The sequence below is a fragment of the Drosophila mojavensis genome, unplaced genomic scaffold, assembly GCF_018153725.1.
Source record: "Drosophila mojavensis isolate 15081-1352.22 unplaced genomic scaffold, ASM1815372v1 contig_231, whole genome shotgun sequence".
In the NCBI taxonomy this organism is placed as follows: domain Eukaryota; kingdom Metazoa; phylum Arthropoda; class Insecta; order Diptera; family Drosophilidae; genus Drosophila; species Drosophila mojavensis.
Genome location: NW_025318772.1, coordinates 8,771,601 through 8,791,631, shown reverse-complemented (window position 1 = coordinate 8,791,631; position 20,031 = coordinate 8,771,601). Strand labels below are relative to the sequence as shown.

The 20,031-nt window shown below is 38.2% G+C and overlaps 1 protein-coding gene across 5 annotated transcripts; it reads right to left on the bottom strand.

Moving 5' to 3' along the window:
• Nucleotides 1–1,734: 1,734 nt before the first annotated feature.
• On the bottom strand, nt 1,735–19,864 carry LOC6575383 (probable basic-leucine zipper transcription factor N). 5 transcript variants are annotated; one of them, XM_044008030.1, is made up of 5 exons: nt 19,734–19,864; nt 14,062–14,374; nt 11,870–11,956; nt 6,656–6,827; nt 1,735–3,000 (listed from the first exon to the last, which is right to left on the bottom strand). In XM_044008030.1, the coding sequence occupies exons 2-5, from the start codon at nt 14,362–14,364 to the stop codon at nt 1,802–1,804; spliced, it is 1,761 nt and encodes a 586-aa protein (XP_043863965.1). In that variant the 5' UTR covers nt 14,365–14,374; nt 19,734–19,864; the 3' UTR covers nt 1,735–1,801. The 5 variants fall into 5 exon arrangements, with proteins under 5 accessions (XP_043863965.1, XP_043863966.1, XP_032589669.1 ...); XM_002001359.4 differs by having other exon boundaries at nt 1,736–3,000; nt 11,870–11,959; XM_032733775.2 differs by lacking the exon at nt 19,734–19,864 and adding an exon at nt 17,861–17,966 and having other exon boundaries at nt 1,736–3,000; nt 11,870–11,959.
• Between the last annotated feature and the right edge of the window lie 167 nt (nt 19,865–20,031).

Genomic DNA, 20,031 nt, shown 5'->3' with positions numbered 1-20,031 from the left:
GAACAAGAAAGAAAAAAAGAGTAAGAGAAATGACATTTGTTATTGAACAAGTTGTTTGCTCATTTATATACATACATATGTACACATACACGTCCATATATGTACATACATACACACATGTATATGTGCACGTTATTATGAATGTATGTATCACATTTTTCGTTTGACATTTACATTGTTTCTGCTGTCGCTTCGTATTAATACGAATACCAATCGATGATCACTTTTATTTAATAAAATAATATAGTTTATAGAATACTAAAATTGACAAACATACATACATACACAACTATAACTTTACTCCTTATGAAATAACAAAAGACGTAGTACAAACACATACATGTATATGTATGTATACATATGAGTACAACTGCAATGAAGAGCGCGCCTTAGATCCCGTTGTGTATTCAGCTGGGCTTAACCAAGTAGCGTGCAATGAGAGTGGATTGAGAGCAAGAGTGTTAATAGTAACGCGCTCTTTGTTGTGGTTATTGTCATGAGAGGGCCAGAGCAATCAGTCTGGACTCGTCTGTCCTGTTGATCAGTCGTGTCTGGTGAGCATGAATAAAACATGGCGCCCACTTAAAGTTATGCTGTTTTAAATACGAATGGAAGAGTAAAAAAGCAAGACTAGTTGCATATACATAAGTGTACATATGTATGTACATACATATATACACATACATACATAAATAATCAAAAGAGCGCTCATCATTTTATTCAGCCACTCAACACAAATATTTGAATAATTCTAATTTACACGCATGCATATAGACTTTAGTTTTTTGCTTCTTATTTTATTGGAATTCGTATGTGTATTTTGAAATACATATAAAAATATGACTGAATAATTGACTGAAATGTATTTCTGATGAAATTTTTTGCTCGCCTTTGAGTATACGCAATATTTTGTCAAGCAGCGGCAGCAATTTATTCAAATGGAACTGCGCTGCGCGTTCCGCAACTACACTAGCCATTCCCCACACACACACACACACACACACACACGTGCTCCTGTCCGTATATATTGATAAAAACGAGTATATGTGTATGCATTCAGCTGTAATACATATGCATATACATATATGCACTAGTGTGTGTGTGTATGTGCATAGTAGAAACATTAATTTGCGTGCAAGTCAATTATCAGGAGCAGCAGCAGCAGTCTACATGTGTGGTTGTTGTTGTTGCGGTAGCTGTTGCTGTTGTTGCTTTTATGCAAATATAAAGGCATGAAAAAAATGAAGAGCGTAAAAAATAACGGCACCACGCATAAAAGAGAGCTGGAGCATAGTGCAGGACGGGAGCTTGCTAGCTGAGCACAGGCAAGCATTTATGTGTGTATGTACGTGTGTGTGTGTGTGTATGCTTGTATCTAAATGCTTTTATTAATTAAAAATTCAGCTGACTTAACACATTTAAAATTGTGTTTTCACATATTTGAAATAATACGCAAAAATACAAAATAAATTTGTGTGTGTATGTGAGTATGTTTGTATGGGTAAATATAATTTACAAAGCACACAATTTATTAAAAAAATATTTTCCTTAAATACAAATCAGTTTATAACTGCTAAATGGATGTGCGGCTATAAACCCAGAGCTTATTAAATTATTTAAAATTGACTGAAAAAGAAATAGAAAATAATAATAAAAGTACTATAAAAGAAATTTATTTATTTATTATTATTTTTTTATTTTTTTTTTTTTTATTAAATGTATTTATTTATATTTTTAATACAAATTCAGTTCATCACATGTGTTTTTTTTTATTAAAAATTAAAATGTCTGTTTCTAGGTTCTATTTTCGCTTAACAATAATATCGAATCCTCTGCAATTGTGCTCGCCCTTGTCCAGCCAGGTGAGATACTCGCCTGTGGCGCTTATCTCTGACCAGCTGCGCGTCAGCGGCTGAGCGGGTCCAAACCACTTGAGCTGCTTGCACGGCGACTCGATGCTGGTGTGGAACTGATGCTGCTCCCCATCGAGATGCCAGAGGAAGACGGCGTAGCGATTCGAGCTGATCTCCAGCATGGCCAAGAAGAAGGTGTGCTCTTGCACCTGTGCGCCTGCTGAGAGCTCACTCAGGCGCAGACAGATCTGTGCATCCGGCTGGACGTGCAGATGCAAGCGCTGACCCAGTGTGCCCGAGCTGAGGAGCGTGCCCAAGCCGTGCTCGGCGCGCAGATGCTGCAGCAGGCACTCCGTCGCGTCTAACGGCAGTTTCATTGCTGCTGATGTCTTTGGCAAGGCGCCCGCCTCCGGCTGCTCCCGCTGCTCCCGCTGCACTCGCTCCAGCTGCGCTGCAGTTGACAATTTGTTGCCGCCGCTCGGCGCTGGCTGGAAAAGTTTCAGCTGTTTGCTGCATGATTTCCCAGTTGGGCAATGATAATTTTGATATTTTTCTGGGCCCAACACCTGCCCCGGACCCCAAGCCAGTCGCAGACCCACACCCACACCCACACCCCGACTCGGATCCAGACCAACTTCCAGTGCGCGCTCTTGCCCATTATTTATGTTTGCAACTTCATTGCTGTGCAATTCGTCTTGATCTTCGTCTGTAATCTGCCAACTTTTCTTACTCAACTTGAACTTTGGTTTAACGAGCATATTGTTGCCATCCTCCAGCTGTTGTTGTTGCTGTTGTTGTTGGTCCTGTTGCTGTTTCTGTTGCTGCTCCTTCAGGACACTTTCCACCCTCAGCTCTTTTATCACGTTGACATTATTTTCTACTGGCGCACTTCCCTCATTTCCCATTGGCATTGCCCTAGCCTCCACTGCCGTCCGCTTCCCCACGCCCTCCCCTGCCACGCCCAGCTGCAGCTGCATCTGCAGTTTGCCCGCCTTCTTGCACTTTTTACTCGCATTCGATTTGGCCAATGCCATTTTTGGTTGATTATGATATTCATTTGTGCACTTGCTGCCACTGTCATTGTTGTTGTTGTTGTTGTTGTTGTTGCCTTTGCTATTGGCCATCGCATCATTCTTAACGGATTTCACTGCAACAAATACAAGGTCACAGAGTTATTAAATATATATGCACTTATTCCGTTATAATATATCAAATGATTTGCTATAAATTTATAATAAACTTTAATGTGTAGGAAAGTGATGTAAGACTGGCATATACCCTATAAACCACACACAACACATGCAAGTACACACATACAGACCACCACATTCTTATACAACTCACTTTTTTCTTTCTGTATCTCTTCCAATAAATAATATATTGAATGGAATCCATCAATCTTCTTCTGTCACATACACTGCTTGAACAACAATATACCCGACCTACCATTGAACCGTCTACAGGGCAGAGAAAAAGTCTCCCACACTTAATTTAGCAGCAATCAAAACGCACAAAGTGCTGAGCGAATGAAACAGCAAAATTCCAGATTCTAAGTGAGTTCAACAAGTAAGCAGAGCTGCTCTCCCCGCCCGGACGACAGAGGACACTCGGACAAGAGACAAGCGACAAGCGACAAGAGATAAGAGATACGAGACTAGAGACAAGGGACTAGAGACTAGAGACATCAATGTTTTGTTTTCTGTTGTTGCGAACCCAGCATTAACTGGAGTTGGCAAACGGTGCTCGACCCTTATGGAAATGCACAAATTGAAAAATGCAGAAATCTGGCAGCAACTTCTTTGATAGCAGAACTCAACAAGTCTCGCTGCAGCTGGGGAGTGCCAGACTACAGAGATACTCTGGCTGAGAAGGTGAGAAGTAATGTAATATAGAAAGAATGTATGTGTGGGTGAGAGATAGGAAAAAGAAAAGCAAAATATAGAGAAAGAATACGAAATGAAATTAATTAAAAAGTGAGAGGAGGAGACTAAAAAGCAGAGAATGACAGAGATGTAGAGTAAGAAAAACAGCATGAGAGGGAGTTCGACAAAGACCATGAGAGTGAAGGAAAGAGACAGAGAGGAAGAAAGTGTGTGTGAGACGAAATAGCAAGAGAGAGAGAGAGATAGAGAGAGAGAGAGAGAGAGAGAGAGGGGAGAGAAAGATATGAACAGAAACGGAGAGATAGGGAAAGAATAGAGAAGGAATCAGAAAATAAGTAGGTAGGGAGAGGGGAGGAGAGTACACCTAGAGAGAAAGGCGAGAAAGAGAATATTACACAGAGGGAGAGAGAGAGAGAAAGCATCTGACCGATAGAGAAAGAAAATGGGAGACTGATAGAGATAAACCGGGATATAGAAAGACACACTGACATCATAGCTATAAAAACTTTTCGGTACAATTGTTATCTAATGGGTATTTAGCTGTAGCGAAACATCTAACGACATCTGAAAACAAGGCAAACAGCAATTGGAAAAGCAATGTCAAGCAGAAGGAACTGTTGGGCAGGGCAGAAAGCGTGAAAAACTTTTGCAATTTATGCAACATAATTATGCAACAAGTCTCAACTACAATAAAAATCAAATTGGAGTGGTCGAAAGTGGGGAGTGCTCAACTATGAGATATCCTTGAAACCTGTGCAGGCCCAATCGATGTGAATATATGTATATGTACAAGTGCAACAGCTAAAAGATCTACCCTATAGATTTAGAGAGATAGACGATAGAGGAAGAGATAGACGAACGGAAGGTCGAACGAGCCAGCTGTCATCTTGATAAGATATATGTTAATGCCAGATCCCATTAACAAGAATTGCTCCTCCCGCACCACACAATGTTATGTTGTTAACAGCATTCTGTTAATAACATCACCCAGTTCTCCTACTGGTTCGCGGTACTTAGCACCCGCTGAGTACTTCGTCTCTTGCCTCTCCTGGTACATATGTACATCTTATTACTAATGCCATACGAGCAACACAGCTTTAATCTTAGAAATAAAGACGAGGAAATTACAACCCGGTCTTTTTGCTTATCGGCGACGCCACCACTCCAACAATATATAAGGAATATATTTGTCTATAATGATATATATATTTATATATTTGTCTAGATTACAGACTTGAACTACTATTTATGTAGATTAGTTATACCTAACTTATAAGCTGTATACTTTCTTTTAAAAAGTTTACAGGGTATACAACAGCCCACCAAACCATTGCAGCAGGATTATACTGGATTGCATATGCCTTTAATTTAACAGCCACGCCTCTTTTGGATCCCTGTTAAGATGGTTCCTTAACCCATTTTCAGTAGACTCCAGGGTATTAAAACATACAACGTTCTGCTTGAATGATTCTTGGGCTACTTTTATTTATTTAAAATTCATAAAAATCTAAAACAAATTTCTTTGGGATTATGTCTCGCACTTAAAAGCGAACATCGAGTGGCTATTTTTTTCTGTCGTACCTTTCTTTACCCACATATTCTCAGATACCTGTTTCATTTGACAACTAAGCGTAATTTTCCAGCTGAAAACTTTTGCACAAAGCAATTGACAAATAGCGAGCCCTTCTAATGGCATCTGTTGTTGCTCTTCTTCTTGTTCTGGTTCTTGTTCTTCTTACTGTTCCAGTTGCTGCTGAATGGGGATTCGAAGTTCGCACTGAAGGCAAGGTAAGCCCGCTGCTTAGGCTCATAATGGTCCGAGCCAGGACACATTATACTAATGACAGCGCTAATTTAGGCGCCATTTTAGGTAGATTACGACAAGTTGGCCCAAAACTTTTGCCTCAGCAACTGACGCACTGAAGACATATTAATAGATTCACTCGAATACCAGCAAAGAAAAGCTGGTAAGAGATAGGTCACAGCTACTCGGGAGTGCACGACTTACAGATGCTCTGCAGCTGAAATACAATATAAAATCAGGTACCTAATCATGACCTACCCAAACTTTGTTTTGTCTCTCTGCCACCTTAGCCTTCCCAGCACCCTCCTCCTTTCTTGTCCTCTTAGTGACAAATATATTCCTAGGTACAGCTAACAGCTAACACTCAGCATTGCAGTTCTATTTGTAGAATGATCATGAAAATGCATGTGTGAATGTGTGAATATGTGTTTGTGTGTGTGTGTGAGTGCACGCATTGTGCAAATGCCAGAGTTACTTGACTTTGCCAGTTTCCCTCACGTTTTCCTTATCAACTTTTGTGTTTCTTAAGCGATTTTTATGAAATTTTTAGATAATGCCTAGAACACTTAAAAGAATATTTAAAAATTGAGATCATATGAAATCAAAAGTCAATTGTGTAGCTTAACTTAAATTTGAAAAATTTTGATAAAATGAAAATATAATGAAATCCAAAATTTAAATTTTATTAAAAAAATAATTATCAAAATTTAAAACTCTAACTTGTTGAATGCTTAAGATAGACCCAAAGAACTGAAGTTTTCTAGAGCTTTAAAATAATGTAATGTAATCCTTTGAGAATGTGGGAATATGTAGAGATTATTAGAAAGATCTCGAGCTTACACGCTTATACGGATGTTTGGATGGAAATGTTACGAAATGGAAGGATAGCCTGACGCTAAGAGACAATTCGACTAGCTTATAAGAACATATCAAAAGTTGATCAATTTTACGGCCTAGACATTCCCTCCTTCTCCCCATGACATACACCTTGACAAAACACCCATAGCCCAAACATCGCATTCTCGATACGTGCAGGGTGTGGTAAGGGCAACATTTGGCACACTTTGGCCAGGTTGTTGGCCATTAAGTAGGGGTAGCTAGAAGAATCGACTTACCGCCGTCACAGGGGAAATTCTCGGCGAGCAGCGTAAATAATTTATCCGACAGCAGGCAGCGTCCGCGGGGTCCCAGTGGCACTCGGCAGACCGGACATTTTTCGGAGCGATTGCGACAATTATTGCATAGCACGTGCCCGTTGCAGCACTGCCAGCCAGGTGGCTTTATCACCTGCATTTGCGGAAGACAACAACAAAAAATATGCAATTATTCAATAAAAGCGAAACTTCACATCATTCCAATCGAAACTTGTTCCATTCGGCAAGCAAACAAAATGTCTGAGATTCTCCAATAAAAGCAAAAAATTATTTCAATAATTTAAGGATGAAATACTTTACTTTTGAAAAAATGGCAAAATATTACAAGCGGATTTAAAATAATTCCCGCTTTTTAACCATTTTGTGCACAAAAACAGTTTTGCGCTGTTCAAGCGGCAAACGAAATGCTATAGAACTATATATATAAAGGCTGAAAAAAAGAACGTGCACACACAGAAACATGGGATTTGCTCACCAAAAAGTAGAAGCAAAGCAACTTAAAACGAGTGTTATCGACTGCATGATACCCGTTAACGCTGCTAAAGAAACAAATGTTTAAGGTTCTTGCTTTGCGACTTTTATGGAGTGATCTTTTAAGGAACAGGTCTAATACATTTATGAGGTAGTTCAATAAAAATCATTCTTATATGTACAAACCAAACTAAATCTCTCTCTCTCTCTCTCTCTCTCTCTCTCTCTATCTATCTATCTATCTATCTATCTATGTATCTATCTCTCTATCTATCTATATATATATCATTTCCTTTTCCTGTCCCTCACTCTCTCCCTCTTTCTTATTCTCTCTCTTTCTCTCTCTTTAATACACACAATATTAAGCAGATCAGTAGATCTATACATCTGAATCTGATTTATATAAAAAACGAATGCTAACTATTTCAAAACAAGATCTTCAATTAAGCAGAACTTATATTAGAACTGCATAAGATATATTACCTCACAGTTTTCCCTGTTTATAGCATAGATAAGCTGAACAAAGTTAGTTTTTATGCAGTAGAGCATACATCAATAATCCATGGGCATATGCCCAAACCTCTCTAGTTTAACAAACAATGGCATAGCTGACTGTGGCTATGCCCAATTTCAAGTCTCACTTCAATAAAATATTAATTGCACAAAGCCAATATACCCTTTTCAATTGATGAACGCGCACAGATATCGATATAGAAATTCAATTGATGCATTTTGTCAGTATTTACACACACACACACAGACACACTCACAGACATAGTTATGTAATTCATATGTAGTGGTACGTGTTTCCATCTCAGCTACAAATATGCAGCAATAAAGATACAAATTTTGCTTGCAATTGTTTTTGTTTTTTTTTTTTTTTTTTTTTTTTTCTTCTGCTGTTCGCCTTCTTCTGGTATCATTTGGAAATATGAATTTCAAGCTTTACAAATGTAAAGCAATTTGCTTGCAATCAATTTAAAGGATTGCTCCTCAATATTATTTATATAGAACAATAGAATGCAACTGTTTTAAATTACATTAAAGGGCGGGCAAAGAGGAATGCAGAATGTACATGAATTCGTACCTGAAAATGTTAAATTCTTCAATCCTTTTATAGAAATTTAGGAATTTTCCGATTTAATTTCCATTTTATATTCATAAATAATTTGTTAAGCTTATGAAAATGTAAATTTTATGCATATTCAATAGAAACGAAATTTCAATTTTGTATTTTATCCAAAGTCAACAAGGAATCAGCACTTTGCCCACTGTCTCAAGTCATTGAGCTGGAAACATGCTTAAGTTGTTTAAAGCAGAATATTTGCTTGTCGAAATATTGAAAATCTAATGCAGCAAATCCCTTAATAACTTAATGGATTTGACTGTTTGCATAGGCAAATGGCACAGCCTATTAACATGCATATACATGTCCTGGACTTGTGCGGGAATATTGGCTTCTGTATTTGTATGTGACAGGTAGGAGGAGGCGTGGCAGTGTGAATATTGTGGGCAAATACTTTATGGCGATAAGGAATTGAATTGACAGAATCGGTTGAGTATGTGTTCGTCAGAGTAAATCAGTAGATCTCAGGAACTATAAACGTAAGAGACGTGGAATTCAATACATATATAGCTATGTATTGTAGGTAGTATCGGACAAATTCTTTTTACAATATCTCATTTCATGTTTGTTATATAAATAAATATTCATATTTTGATTTGGTATTTTCGGCATAGCTTGAGGGCCATTAGAGCTGGAGACATTTTATTTGGTTCGTGATCTCGTTGTCTGTTGTTGTTGTTCAATAAAATCGTAGTTATAGAACTCGAGTTATTCAGGATTGTAAAATTCTGAAAACTGTTGCAATGCTTGCGTATCTCTGTATCTGTTTGTTTGTCTATGTGAATGTATACTAGAAAGTTTCATAACTCAACTACAGGGTATTCTTCTAGTTGAGCACACTTCCTGGCTTATAGATTGCTATCAAATGTGGACAGCTCTGTTTATCAAAGCCCGCCGCAAGCTGGCTTAAATACGTAACGCAACATACTGAGCGCTATGACGCCTCCTCTCGCTTTTCAAAGGGTATTCTGCATAAACAGATTTTTAGGCTAATAAACAAAATTATGCATGCAGTGTTAGCAGCAAGAGCAGGTGAGCGGGACATGCCCAGAGCTTCGTATTATGTATGTGTGTATGTGTGTATGTACATGCATCCCTTGCCTCGCCCGTGCGAGGGACATTTTTGACTCTGGCTAAACTTTTTTTAAGGTTTAATAAATTTCATTAAGAGATAACTTTACTATATGAATGCAGTCCGAAAAAAGGAGAAAAACTGCGTCAGACGAGAGCCAACCTTCGCTTTATGCTATCTAATTAATTAAATTTAGCCACTTGCCACCTGACTTTCACCTTAAATAGCCGAAAAAAGGTTCCAGCATGAAAATTTCTATTTGGCATTTTATTTGGGGCAGCAGCTGGAGCTGGCGCTGGCCTTTGACCCCAGCTGAATTGTATTGCCTGTCATGCCTAATCGACAATATTTGACTTTTAAATTTCGTAATCAATCATCGCACAGCATGCTCCATATATTTCGCCTAAGTGCCGCCAGCCAATAGAGCAAAACTAATCAAATCACATGCGATAGCAAACATTTATCAAGCAGGCGAAATATTTGTGTATACAGAAAACTCGACATATGCATGGCCACACACACATACACACACATACAAATACACATTGTAGATATTAATATATCTAAATTGGGTTTCAATAAAATATTTTGAAAAAAAAATAAAACTAGTGCGCATGATTTGTTGGGAATGAGCGACTACGAGATACCCGGAAGTACGTTTGAGTATTCTGAAATGCTTATAATCTAGTAAATAGATAATAGAGACTTCTACAGGGGAGAATTGGTATACAATATTTTATACTACTAAGCTAAGTAGTCTTCTGTCTCGGGTTTCAATGATCTCGTTGCTATGAACTAAAAAAAAAATATAAGCTATACTGCATGTAGTAAGAATTTATTCTTTTCATTTCAAATCTATAGATATGAGATCCAAAGTTTCGAGATCTACAAATTCTGTCCTCATAGATGAGCCAAAAACTTACGCCTGAGCTGCTATCAAAATCCTCATCTAGAATTTTAGCTCAAATGGGATTCGTTTGCACATTACATTAATTCCAGGAGAAACATTACACCCTATTTATATAAGCGCCATGATTATAGGGTATAAACAAAGACTTGCACAGAGGCAAACGGACGAATGTGGGCAAATCGATTCAGTTGGTTGCCCTTACGAAAAACATATTTACTTTATAATTTATATACTTTATTTACCAAGTTATTCTGCCACGCCCCCTACTCCCAGTTACATAGATGAGCCCAGAAACGCTATACCGTATTTGTACATAATCGAATTACTGGAGGGAATGCTGCAATGAGATGGGAAACTTCACTCAGCTTGAGTGCGCCTTTTTCAGCCACGCCTCATTCGGCCACTTACAAAGCCAATATGCCCTTTTTATCAATGTAATAGAGGATGTACCAATATACCCTGTATGCCAATTATAAAAGGCGATGCTATCTAAACTTATGAATCTATGATCAAATAGATAGAAATCTGTTTACTATAAACTGTGCCTATAAACCCATATATACATCAAAGGAAGATGGAGCATATACTTATGTACAGATGAACAGGCCTTCCCTTGCGTGCTACACACAGTTTACTAATGTGTGGACTAATATACCCAATTTGAAAAGAATACAGAGTATACAATATAGACCAATGTCTAGAAGAACAAGTGTTACGAATGTACATGTTATATAATATATATAAACCAATAAGCCCATTATCAAGAGAGAACCTATAATATTATGTTTTCAAAGATCAGACAGATAGACAAAGTCGATATACCCATTAACAAAGGATTACAGGGCATACAATAGATACTCATGGTTAGGCAAACAGATTCACCAACAGACAAAGATCGCCCCAGCTCGCCACGCCTCCCCCGGGCGGACTGTGACGCGCAGTTGAACAAAAGCTCTATACCCTGCTTAATACGGGGATTCAGAAGGCTTACGTATACGTATATACGTACGTATATAGTTGAGCAGGCATATGTTATAGCATAGTTTGTGAGTGACGTCAAAGAGCGCCTGCGGGTGAGCTGGCCTTAACTAACAACAGCGGCAACAGTTATTTGTAGTCATGGCGGCGGCGACAGGCTGTGAGTAATTGTGTAAACAAGCGGAATAGTGGGAGGGAGGGTGGAGAAGGGAGAGGGGATATACCTGAGCATCGGGCGATGCAATCAGTGGATGCAGCTTGACGTTTCAACTTTATGCACGGTCAAGTGATTAGCAACGGAAGTTGCGCCGGGCAAAATCAACGCACAGCAGCAGCCGGAACGAGGACAACAAAAGGCAAACAAGCGCCCAGGAGCCCGCCCACAAGACCCGCCCTGCCCCGGCCAAGTTCTCTCTGCGAGCCGAGTTCACTTTGGCTAAGTTGTATAATGACAAACTAAAACTAGAACTAAAAACCAACAACCGCCAACTGGCAACGGGCAACGGGCAACTCGCAGCCTCATCGATATGCAAGTCACATGGGGCCCCTGGAGGAGGAGCAGTCACACATACATATATACTTATACATATACATACATACTGTGTACATCATACTTACATCACAGCAGACGGGACATTCCAGCAGTTGAGCAATATGTTGCAAGCATGTGGCAAACTTTTGCAGCGATTGTTGATTAATGCCGTGCTGCTGCAAGAGGGAAACATTCAAGTATATCTGAGGTTAATCAATTTAGAATTTAGTATTTTTTAAATACTTGCGCTAAGCCTTGAAAGTTGGCAGCTTAGTTTATAATTATGCAAAGGCAAATATTCAGAAAGATAAATTTAATTAGGCGGACAAGTTTAACTAAAAGATACCTAAAACCTTCTTAGCTTTTCGGTTATTGAATGGAATGAAGGATGGATGGAAGGATGGATGGATGGACAGACAGACGGATAGACGGATAGGCGGATAACTAGATTGAAGAAAGGATGAATAGACGGATGGACGAAAAGAATGGACGAACAGACAGGCGGATAGACTTCTGAACAGACGGATAAACGCATAGATATGCGAAAGACGGATGAAAGAAAATTTGAATAGACTGAGGAATGAATGAACGGACAGACATCCAGATGGATATACGGGTGGATGAATGGGTGTATAAACCGATGTACGGATGAATGCACAGACGAATGAATAAACAGACAGACAGACGGAACGACTAACGGATGGATAGACTAGATGATAGATAGAAGGATTGCAGATAATACGAGGATTAAATAAATGCTTAGATAGAGGCATCGCTTTCATCGACGACCATGCCGACTCAGCCTGTAGTTGATCAACAAAATATAAACAGGTTATACTAGAGCAATCTGGAAGTCTACGATGGTAGCTGAAAACTGGGTAAAAATTAATCGAATCGAATATGCATTCAATCTAAAAACTCTCGCATCAGGGACACCCACTGCAAGTCTAGACTCCACCAAACCTCTCTGCTCTTTACGCTCTTATGAACCAATATCCAAATGTGTGTCGATTGCCGTGAAACGCACTGATTACTGCATAGTATGAGCACCGTATAGACGTGCTGAAGTGCTCGAGCCGATGCCAATTGATTCAGCAAATGATTTCGATTACACATTAAGTAGCGCCCGAACTAACCTTCACCCGAATGCGACTGCAATTTCTATGGGTTTGTGGTGCGAGCTGCCCAAAAAGTGGGTGATTGGATTTTGGACTGTGGGCTTGTCCCCATGCTTGCTTGTCATCTATAATAAGTCGTTCGAGTGCTTGTCAAATTTGGGTCAATTAAATTCGTAATGATGCACTGCATATAAATTGTAAAATTTAATAAAACATATATTTAGAAATGTTGTTAGCCAGACAGATAAACACCTGGGGCAGTCGAGGGCGGTGTGAATACAAATGACGCCGATGTAGTAAAAGATGCAGCGCCATTAGATGGATGGAAGCTCTTGCCAGACTGTGAAGCATTCAAGACCGATTTATTAATTGCTTCTGGCGTGAAGTATGCTCTAGTTGGGCGTGCTTGACAATGAGATACCTGCTGCTGCTTCTTCTTCTTCTAATCTCTTATATAAACTCGAAAATGTGCTTAGAATATCGCGTGCTTGACTGCAAGGTACTCTGACCAGCTGCATTTCCCTCTTATCTTATCCCATGGCTGAATAAAAGATATTTACAAAAAATGAACTATGAATATTCCATTGAAAACCCCAGAAGAAGTAACTATATTTACTGATTTAATGGAAATGAAAGGAGCATTCAAAAAAAACTTTTAACCTTTGTTGCGCATAGTATAAAGGAATCTATATATCAAATTAAATTTCTCTGGCTTTTATAGTTCTCGAGATTTAGATAAACGAATCGAGAGACAGGCAATGCAAAGACCAGTATATTTACTTTCTAGTGTTAATATCATATTCTTCTGTCAGTTGCATGTCTGTTATACCCTGTCTAGCTTTGTTCCAAGGGTATATGCTGTAAATTATAATTGCTGACTGGACAGGACTTGCGCATGGGAGTGGATATAAATATTTGATCTAAATCTAAGATGAGGCAGCTACAAATGAGTAAAATATGTCATTTGCTTGGCAGGACTACAGTGAAGTCTACATTAATGGACTTTAATAAGTAAATAGGAATGCTTCAATAACAGCAAAACCCTATTAAGAGAATAGCTCAATGGGTAGGCGGAATAGCTTCCATGCGATGACATCAACTCAGTGTTTGTTTCATTCCCCTATCAGTCCTTGCATTTCAAGATCCTTCCTTAAACTTACCTCAACATGTGCCGCCTCCTGTGAATCACCTGTCGTCGGCTGCTGTCGCCACATCAGCATGACCACGTGATCAGCGCCTGTTAGCCAATGCTCGCGCAGTCGCTTGGCCAGCTCGCTGATCCGCAGGCCCAGGACATCTCGGCCATTCAGCTGCAACAGGGTATCTCCGATGCAAATGCCACCCAATTGGGCATTCGAGTCGGTCTGCACACCGCTGACCCACGGATACGGATCCCAGGGAGCACGACTCAAATTCAAGCCCAGAGCACCGGTCGGTGCCTTGACAATGCATTGCTGCAGCATAATCTCCGACCTATAAAGCAGAGAGAGAAAGAGAGAGAGAGGGAGTCTATATAGATAAATATATAGTATGTTTGCTATGTGTAACTACCCTCCCTGTTGACACCTTCAAGGGCGCACGTTCAAGACATTTGAAGTAATTTATATATTAGCTTACGCATGCACAGCGAAGCGAGTGGGCTTACCGCAGCCAAGGATGCCTCAGCTGTGGGGGACTGGCTGACTGACATAAATTTTGGCTCATTTTCAACACCTCAAATGTGTGCCAGACGTGCAGACACACACACACCCACGCACACTCACACACAGACGGTCATATGTAATATCAAAACACATCCATATAATATTGGAAAACCAGTGAGAGAGTGCCTCAGTCAGCTCCCGACTGGAAGCTACTCCAATGCCTTAAGTTTTCTAAAGTGGAGTATCAGCACATAAGAGACCTTAGGTATATATTGTATGTACGATTATTCGCTGATTCTACTATGATGGAATTAATCGAAAAATCTATACATATAGATATAATAGCAATACTATAAGATATTAAGTAAACCTTGTAAGAATATTCTACGTTTGTAATACATGAACACAGCTTTCAAATTTAGTGTCTAGTTCTGACAGTTCTCAAGACAATTACAGAAAAATAAATGTAGCATACCGTTATTAGTTATATATAATAATATATAATATATAAGTAAAAACAAATTATCCTATATAGGTTACATGTATGTAATTATTTATTTCAAATTTCAAGTCTCTAGCTCCAATAGCCCCAACGTCATGCAATAAAAGGATTGTTATTTATAGATAAAATAGAGTAAAACTACTAATATAATACTGTGTAATTTATATATGAGCATATATTCCAAGCTTCAAATTTATATATTTATTGATATAATAGAAATGACATGAGATATTGATTAAAACTAATAAGATTTAAATACGTCTGTTATATATGAAGACATAGTCCAAGTTTTAGGTCTCTAGCTCTAATAGTTCTCGAGTTCAATGAGTCTAAAGAGAAAAGACAGCAGACGAATAGACAATATCCACACTCATCGCCCACTGCCGCCTCTCACACCAACAGCACAACCTGCTTACGCTTTTCCCATTGCTACAGGGTATATGAATATAGAGCGAAATGAATGAAAAGCCGTAGTTTTAGTTTGAGACCCGCTTCAAGGTTCGCTTGGGCATGCAGCGCACGTAGCAAACGCTTGCGTACCTCAATCAGCGGCGTTTTCTATTTCTTTTCGGTTCGAGAGGGCGCGCTGCTTATAATGTTTGCACCTTGCCCAAGCACAATTAATTAGCCGGCTGTTGAAAGTTGGCACGAAAGAACTTTGCCTACTGTTCGAAATTAAGCATACGCCGCATTAGCCGCAGTTGCCGCAACTGGCAGCCAAAATAGCGTCAAATTGCGCACATAAATCAAAAGTGGTGGCAAAACTTTGGCATTGCAATCACTGAAACAAATACCAAAATAAAACAAAAAACAAAAAAAAAATCAAATAAAGGAACGCATAACGAATTAAATCAATTAAGATCACCAGGTATAGGCATGCATACATACAAACATACATACATACTCGTACATACATACATACATCACAGCCGGAACTGAGAATCGAGAGTTGCTGTAATTTGTATGAATGAGTCGCGGCGGGCAACGCGAGTTCAAGTACATCAAATATACGCAGTAGAGGCCGCTCTCAAACAGCATCCGCAAGAGCTGCTGAATGCTGACAGAGCCAACGCGACTGATAAATACCCTGTGCCCAATCTATTGCAGCTGATGAGAATGTATGAAAATGTATATTTTAAATGCATATTGCTATATTTCAATAAAACTTTTTTAAATTACTATATAGCTATATAGAAATGCATCAATTTATTTATTTTGATAGTATTTAATGCAGGGAAGCAAATCATGTTGTATGTAGTAATGACAAATGTTATTATATGTGAAATAATATATACGAATAATGCAGCTGAATTTGTTGATAAATAAAATAAATAACAATGCCCATATGCTTGACAATTTAAACTCTTTGTATACCCTGTATTGAAATTGAAATATTTGAAAACTTGACCGACCTAGAAAGTTCTATTATTTTACAGACTCAATTCCGCAATCTATAAAAATATCTTACAATTGTTATATAGACTCTTGGTGTACCCTGTACACAATGTAAATTTCTGGAAATTGTCTGAAAGTCATCTATGTTATTTAGCGCATCTTTAAAATCTTTACATACCCTGTAAAATTGTATATGCCAGTGATCTAGATGATTTATTTTTCTATAAAATTTTAATAAGCAGTGCTATCATTCAGTCTTACGATAGTCGTCGAGTATGCTCGACTAGAACACACTTAGCTATTCCGCACAGACTTCCATTAATATTATTTCATAATTATAAACTATTTATTACTTGTTGATTTGGCAAGCTACCCATTTAGAGGAATGAAAGATTCAATAGTGAGCAACATTCAATAATAAACACACGCATACACACGCACACACATGCATACACACACATGCATTCATATATACGCAGTAAACTTGCTTTGGAGTTAAACGCGCTTCCACTTCACTTCTTGTTGGCATTGGCCATGAAATTTCTGTGACGTCAAACGCGTTAACGCGTTCGTAATGGAAAGGTAAAGCGAATGTCATAATTAAAGCGAATAAAACTTGAGCAAAGGCATTGCCCAAACTGTTACGAATATGGTAAAGGGAATTTAATTACTTAAGAGCTTAAACGAATAATTAAAGCTCGTCCAGAGATAAATTTGTTGTAAGGTCCATGCTTATAGATGTACTACGAAATATTCCAACTATAAAATTAGGTAATAAGGATATAGGATGGTTCTTATAAGTCAGATCTCCAATAGTTGTGAGCCTGTGTCTGTATCTACAATATCTCATCACTAATTTAAATCTATGTATATAAAGATCAATTTAATAATAGGTGTTATATACAGACGAAATGTGGTCTAGCTGTACTGTTGTTGAAAGCACTATGTTAGGAGCTTGCCACGCCCCGTTTAGTAATTATATAATATCGTTATGTAAGAATGGTCGATACAAGCTCCTATTATATACTTCACTTCTCTAGCTCTCATTGAGCTCAAGATATATTCGAATTTATATACTAAGGTCTAGATATACCATCTAAAGATTTTAATCGGGTTACAATATAATACATAAGTATGCCCAATTTCGAGACTCTTGCTGCAAAAGCAATCGAAAGTAATATATAAAGCAAATATATTGCAATTCACATTTTTGCACGCCCCACTAGGTACACACAGCGAAAAACAAAAAGTATTACACAAAATCAATATACCCATCTTCACTTCACGAACCAATACAATAACAAGCCCAGTTACTCAGGTAAATGTCTTAAGTAAAGCACTAACTAGCCGTTATAAATCGCCTCATGATGCGCTCCAATAATTTCCAATTCAAATTTTTATATAAATTTTAACATTTACCGTTATACGTAATTGGTTTGGTTTCAATAACGATTTGATGTGATTTTTAGTTCGGAAGCAACAGCTTCTAAATGAACTAATCAGTGACGCGCGCGTATTACAACTAAAGCAACGGAATTGTTAGCCCAACAGCTGACAGCAACAAAAATAAACAGCTGTTGCAATGTAATGCAAGCAAAAAACAAGAAAACAGCAAACTACACATACACACACACACAAACTCGCATGCAAGCAAAAGATATGCAAACAGACAAACATAAATAACCCATACATACATACATACATACATGTATGTACACACACACGCGAGCACATGCGTGCAAGCGAAATGAAAAATACACAAACAAACATACATACCTAAATAACGGCAAATATACATGTGAGCAAATGAGTGCAAGCAAAAGATATACAAACACACGAGCACATGTGTGCACATGCGTGCATACGCGTGTGTATCTGTGTGTGTGTGCGCGCGTAAAATTAACAGTGATTTTTTTTTTTGCCGCTTTCGTTTTCAGCCAATGACCAGCAAGGCGAGACAAAATAAAACAACAGCAGCAAAAACAACAACAGCACGCGAACATTGCGTCACCGTTACACAAATGCAGCAACAACAACAACAACAATCGCAAGACGCAAAAAAACCCAAAACAAAAACAAAATACAGCGAGACGCTCGACAGAGACCCAAAAACCTCAAACAGTAAAAATTCGCTGCGCGCATGCGAGCAGCGCAATCGCAGCCCACTTCGACAGCAATTACAAATGCACATACATATGTGTGTGTGTGAGTTTTTGTTTGTCTGTATGTATTTATTTACATAAATATTCATAATAATTGTTGTTTACACACATTTAAGTTAACAAAAGCAACAAATTGTTTGCATTGATTTGTGTAAAAATGGTTCCTGTTCCTATACAATTTGGAAGCTGGCGAAAAATGAAATATTATTAAAATAACAAACACTCTTTAACAAAATTGCACTACTTTATGCTACAAGTGGAAGCTATTTCAATATTTAGCATATTTCGGTGCCTGTAAATCTCTACAGCTTTAAATATTTTATGGGGCCATGTTATACATACATATGTATAACAGTTTACAATAAACTCAATATTTGAATAAATCTCCATTATTTTTTAAGAATAATACTTTCATATCACTTGAGCTTCGTTGTACATATATAACAGTTTCAGTACGGACAAATGCTATTTATATAACAGTTTTTAACTTTCATATACCAAAAGTGAGCTATTCTGCGCTTAAGAATTATGAATCTATGTTGGTTAATATGACCAACAAAAAAATGTACTAAGTTTATTAAACATAAATATAATCAAATTTTTGTAGACAAATGCATTCGTATAATAGTTTATGAACTTAGATTTCTAGATCTAGATCATAAAGTGGCATATTTCTGCTATAAATGTGTAGACCACTTTGTTATATTTCCAAAAATACACTTTGCCACATGCTTTTACACAAGCTTTACTGCTTCGTATGTGATAAGTGCCTCATCTATGTAAACAAAATGATATTTTTCCGCTTCATATCACATTACTCTCGCTCCCAAAATCTTTGTTGTCCAGTGTAATCAGATTGCAGCAGAGCTTTTCGTATTAAGACACTAGCGCGAAGGTCATTTGCTTCATTAATATAAAGTCTTTGTGATTAGCCAAGAAAGTTTAATGACAGCAGAAGCGAATGAAGAAGCAGAAGAGGAGGAGGAGGAGGAGGAGGAGGAGGACGAGGAGGAGGAGGAGGAGGCAAAAGAAGAAAAAGACTCAGAACATAAACACACACACACAAATGATAAATGTATTCAAATTTAACAGCTGATTCCATGAAATTGTCCACTTTTCTTTCAACTTACTTAATTGTTTAAAACTAATTTATTATTGCTATTATCGAGTGGTGAGCAGCACACGCGAAATTCGTGCCGGCACCACAATTCCACTTCCACTTCGCGTTCAGCGTCACCTGCGCAAACTCAAAGAGCTAAAAGCGAACTGCGACTTCGCAGCGCCACACAAAAGTCGCAGTCGCCAAGCTCAGCTCAGCTCAGCTGACCTTAGCTTTAAAGCGCCATCTGCAGAAAGCTTTCGATACTCTAGACGCGTTGAATATTGCGCTGGGTATATTGAAATTCCGATTCAGTAGTGGCTGACTAT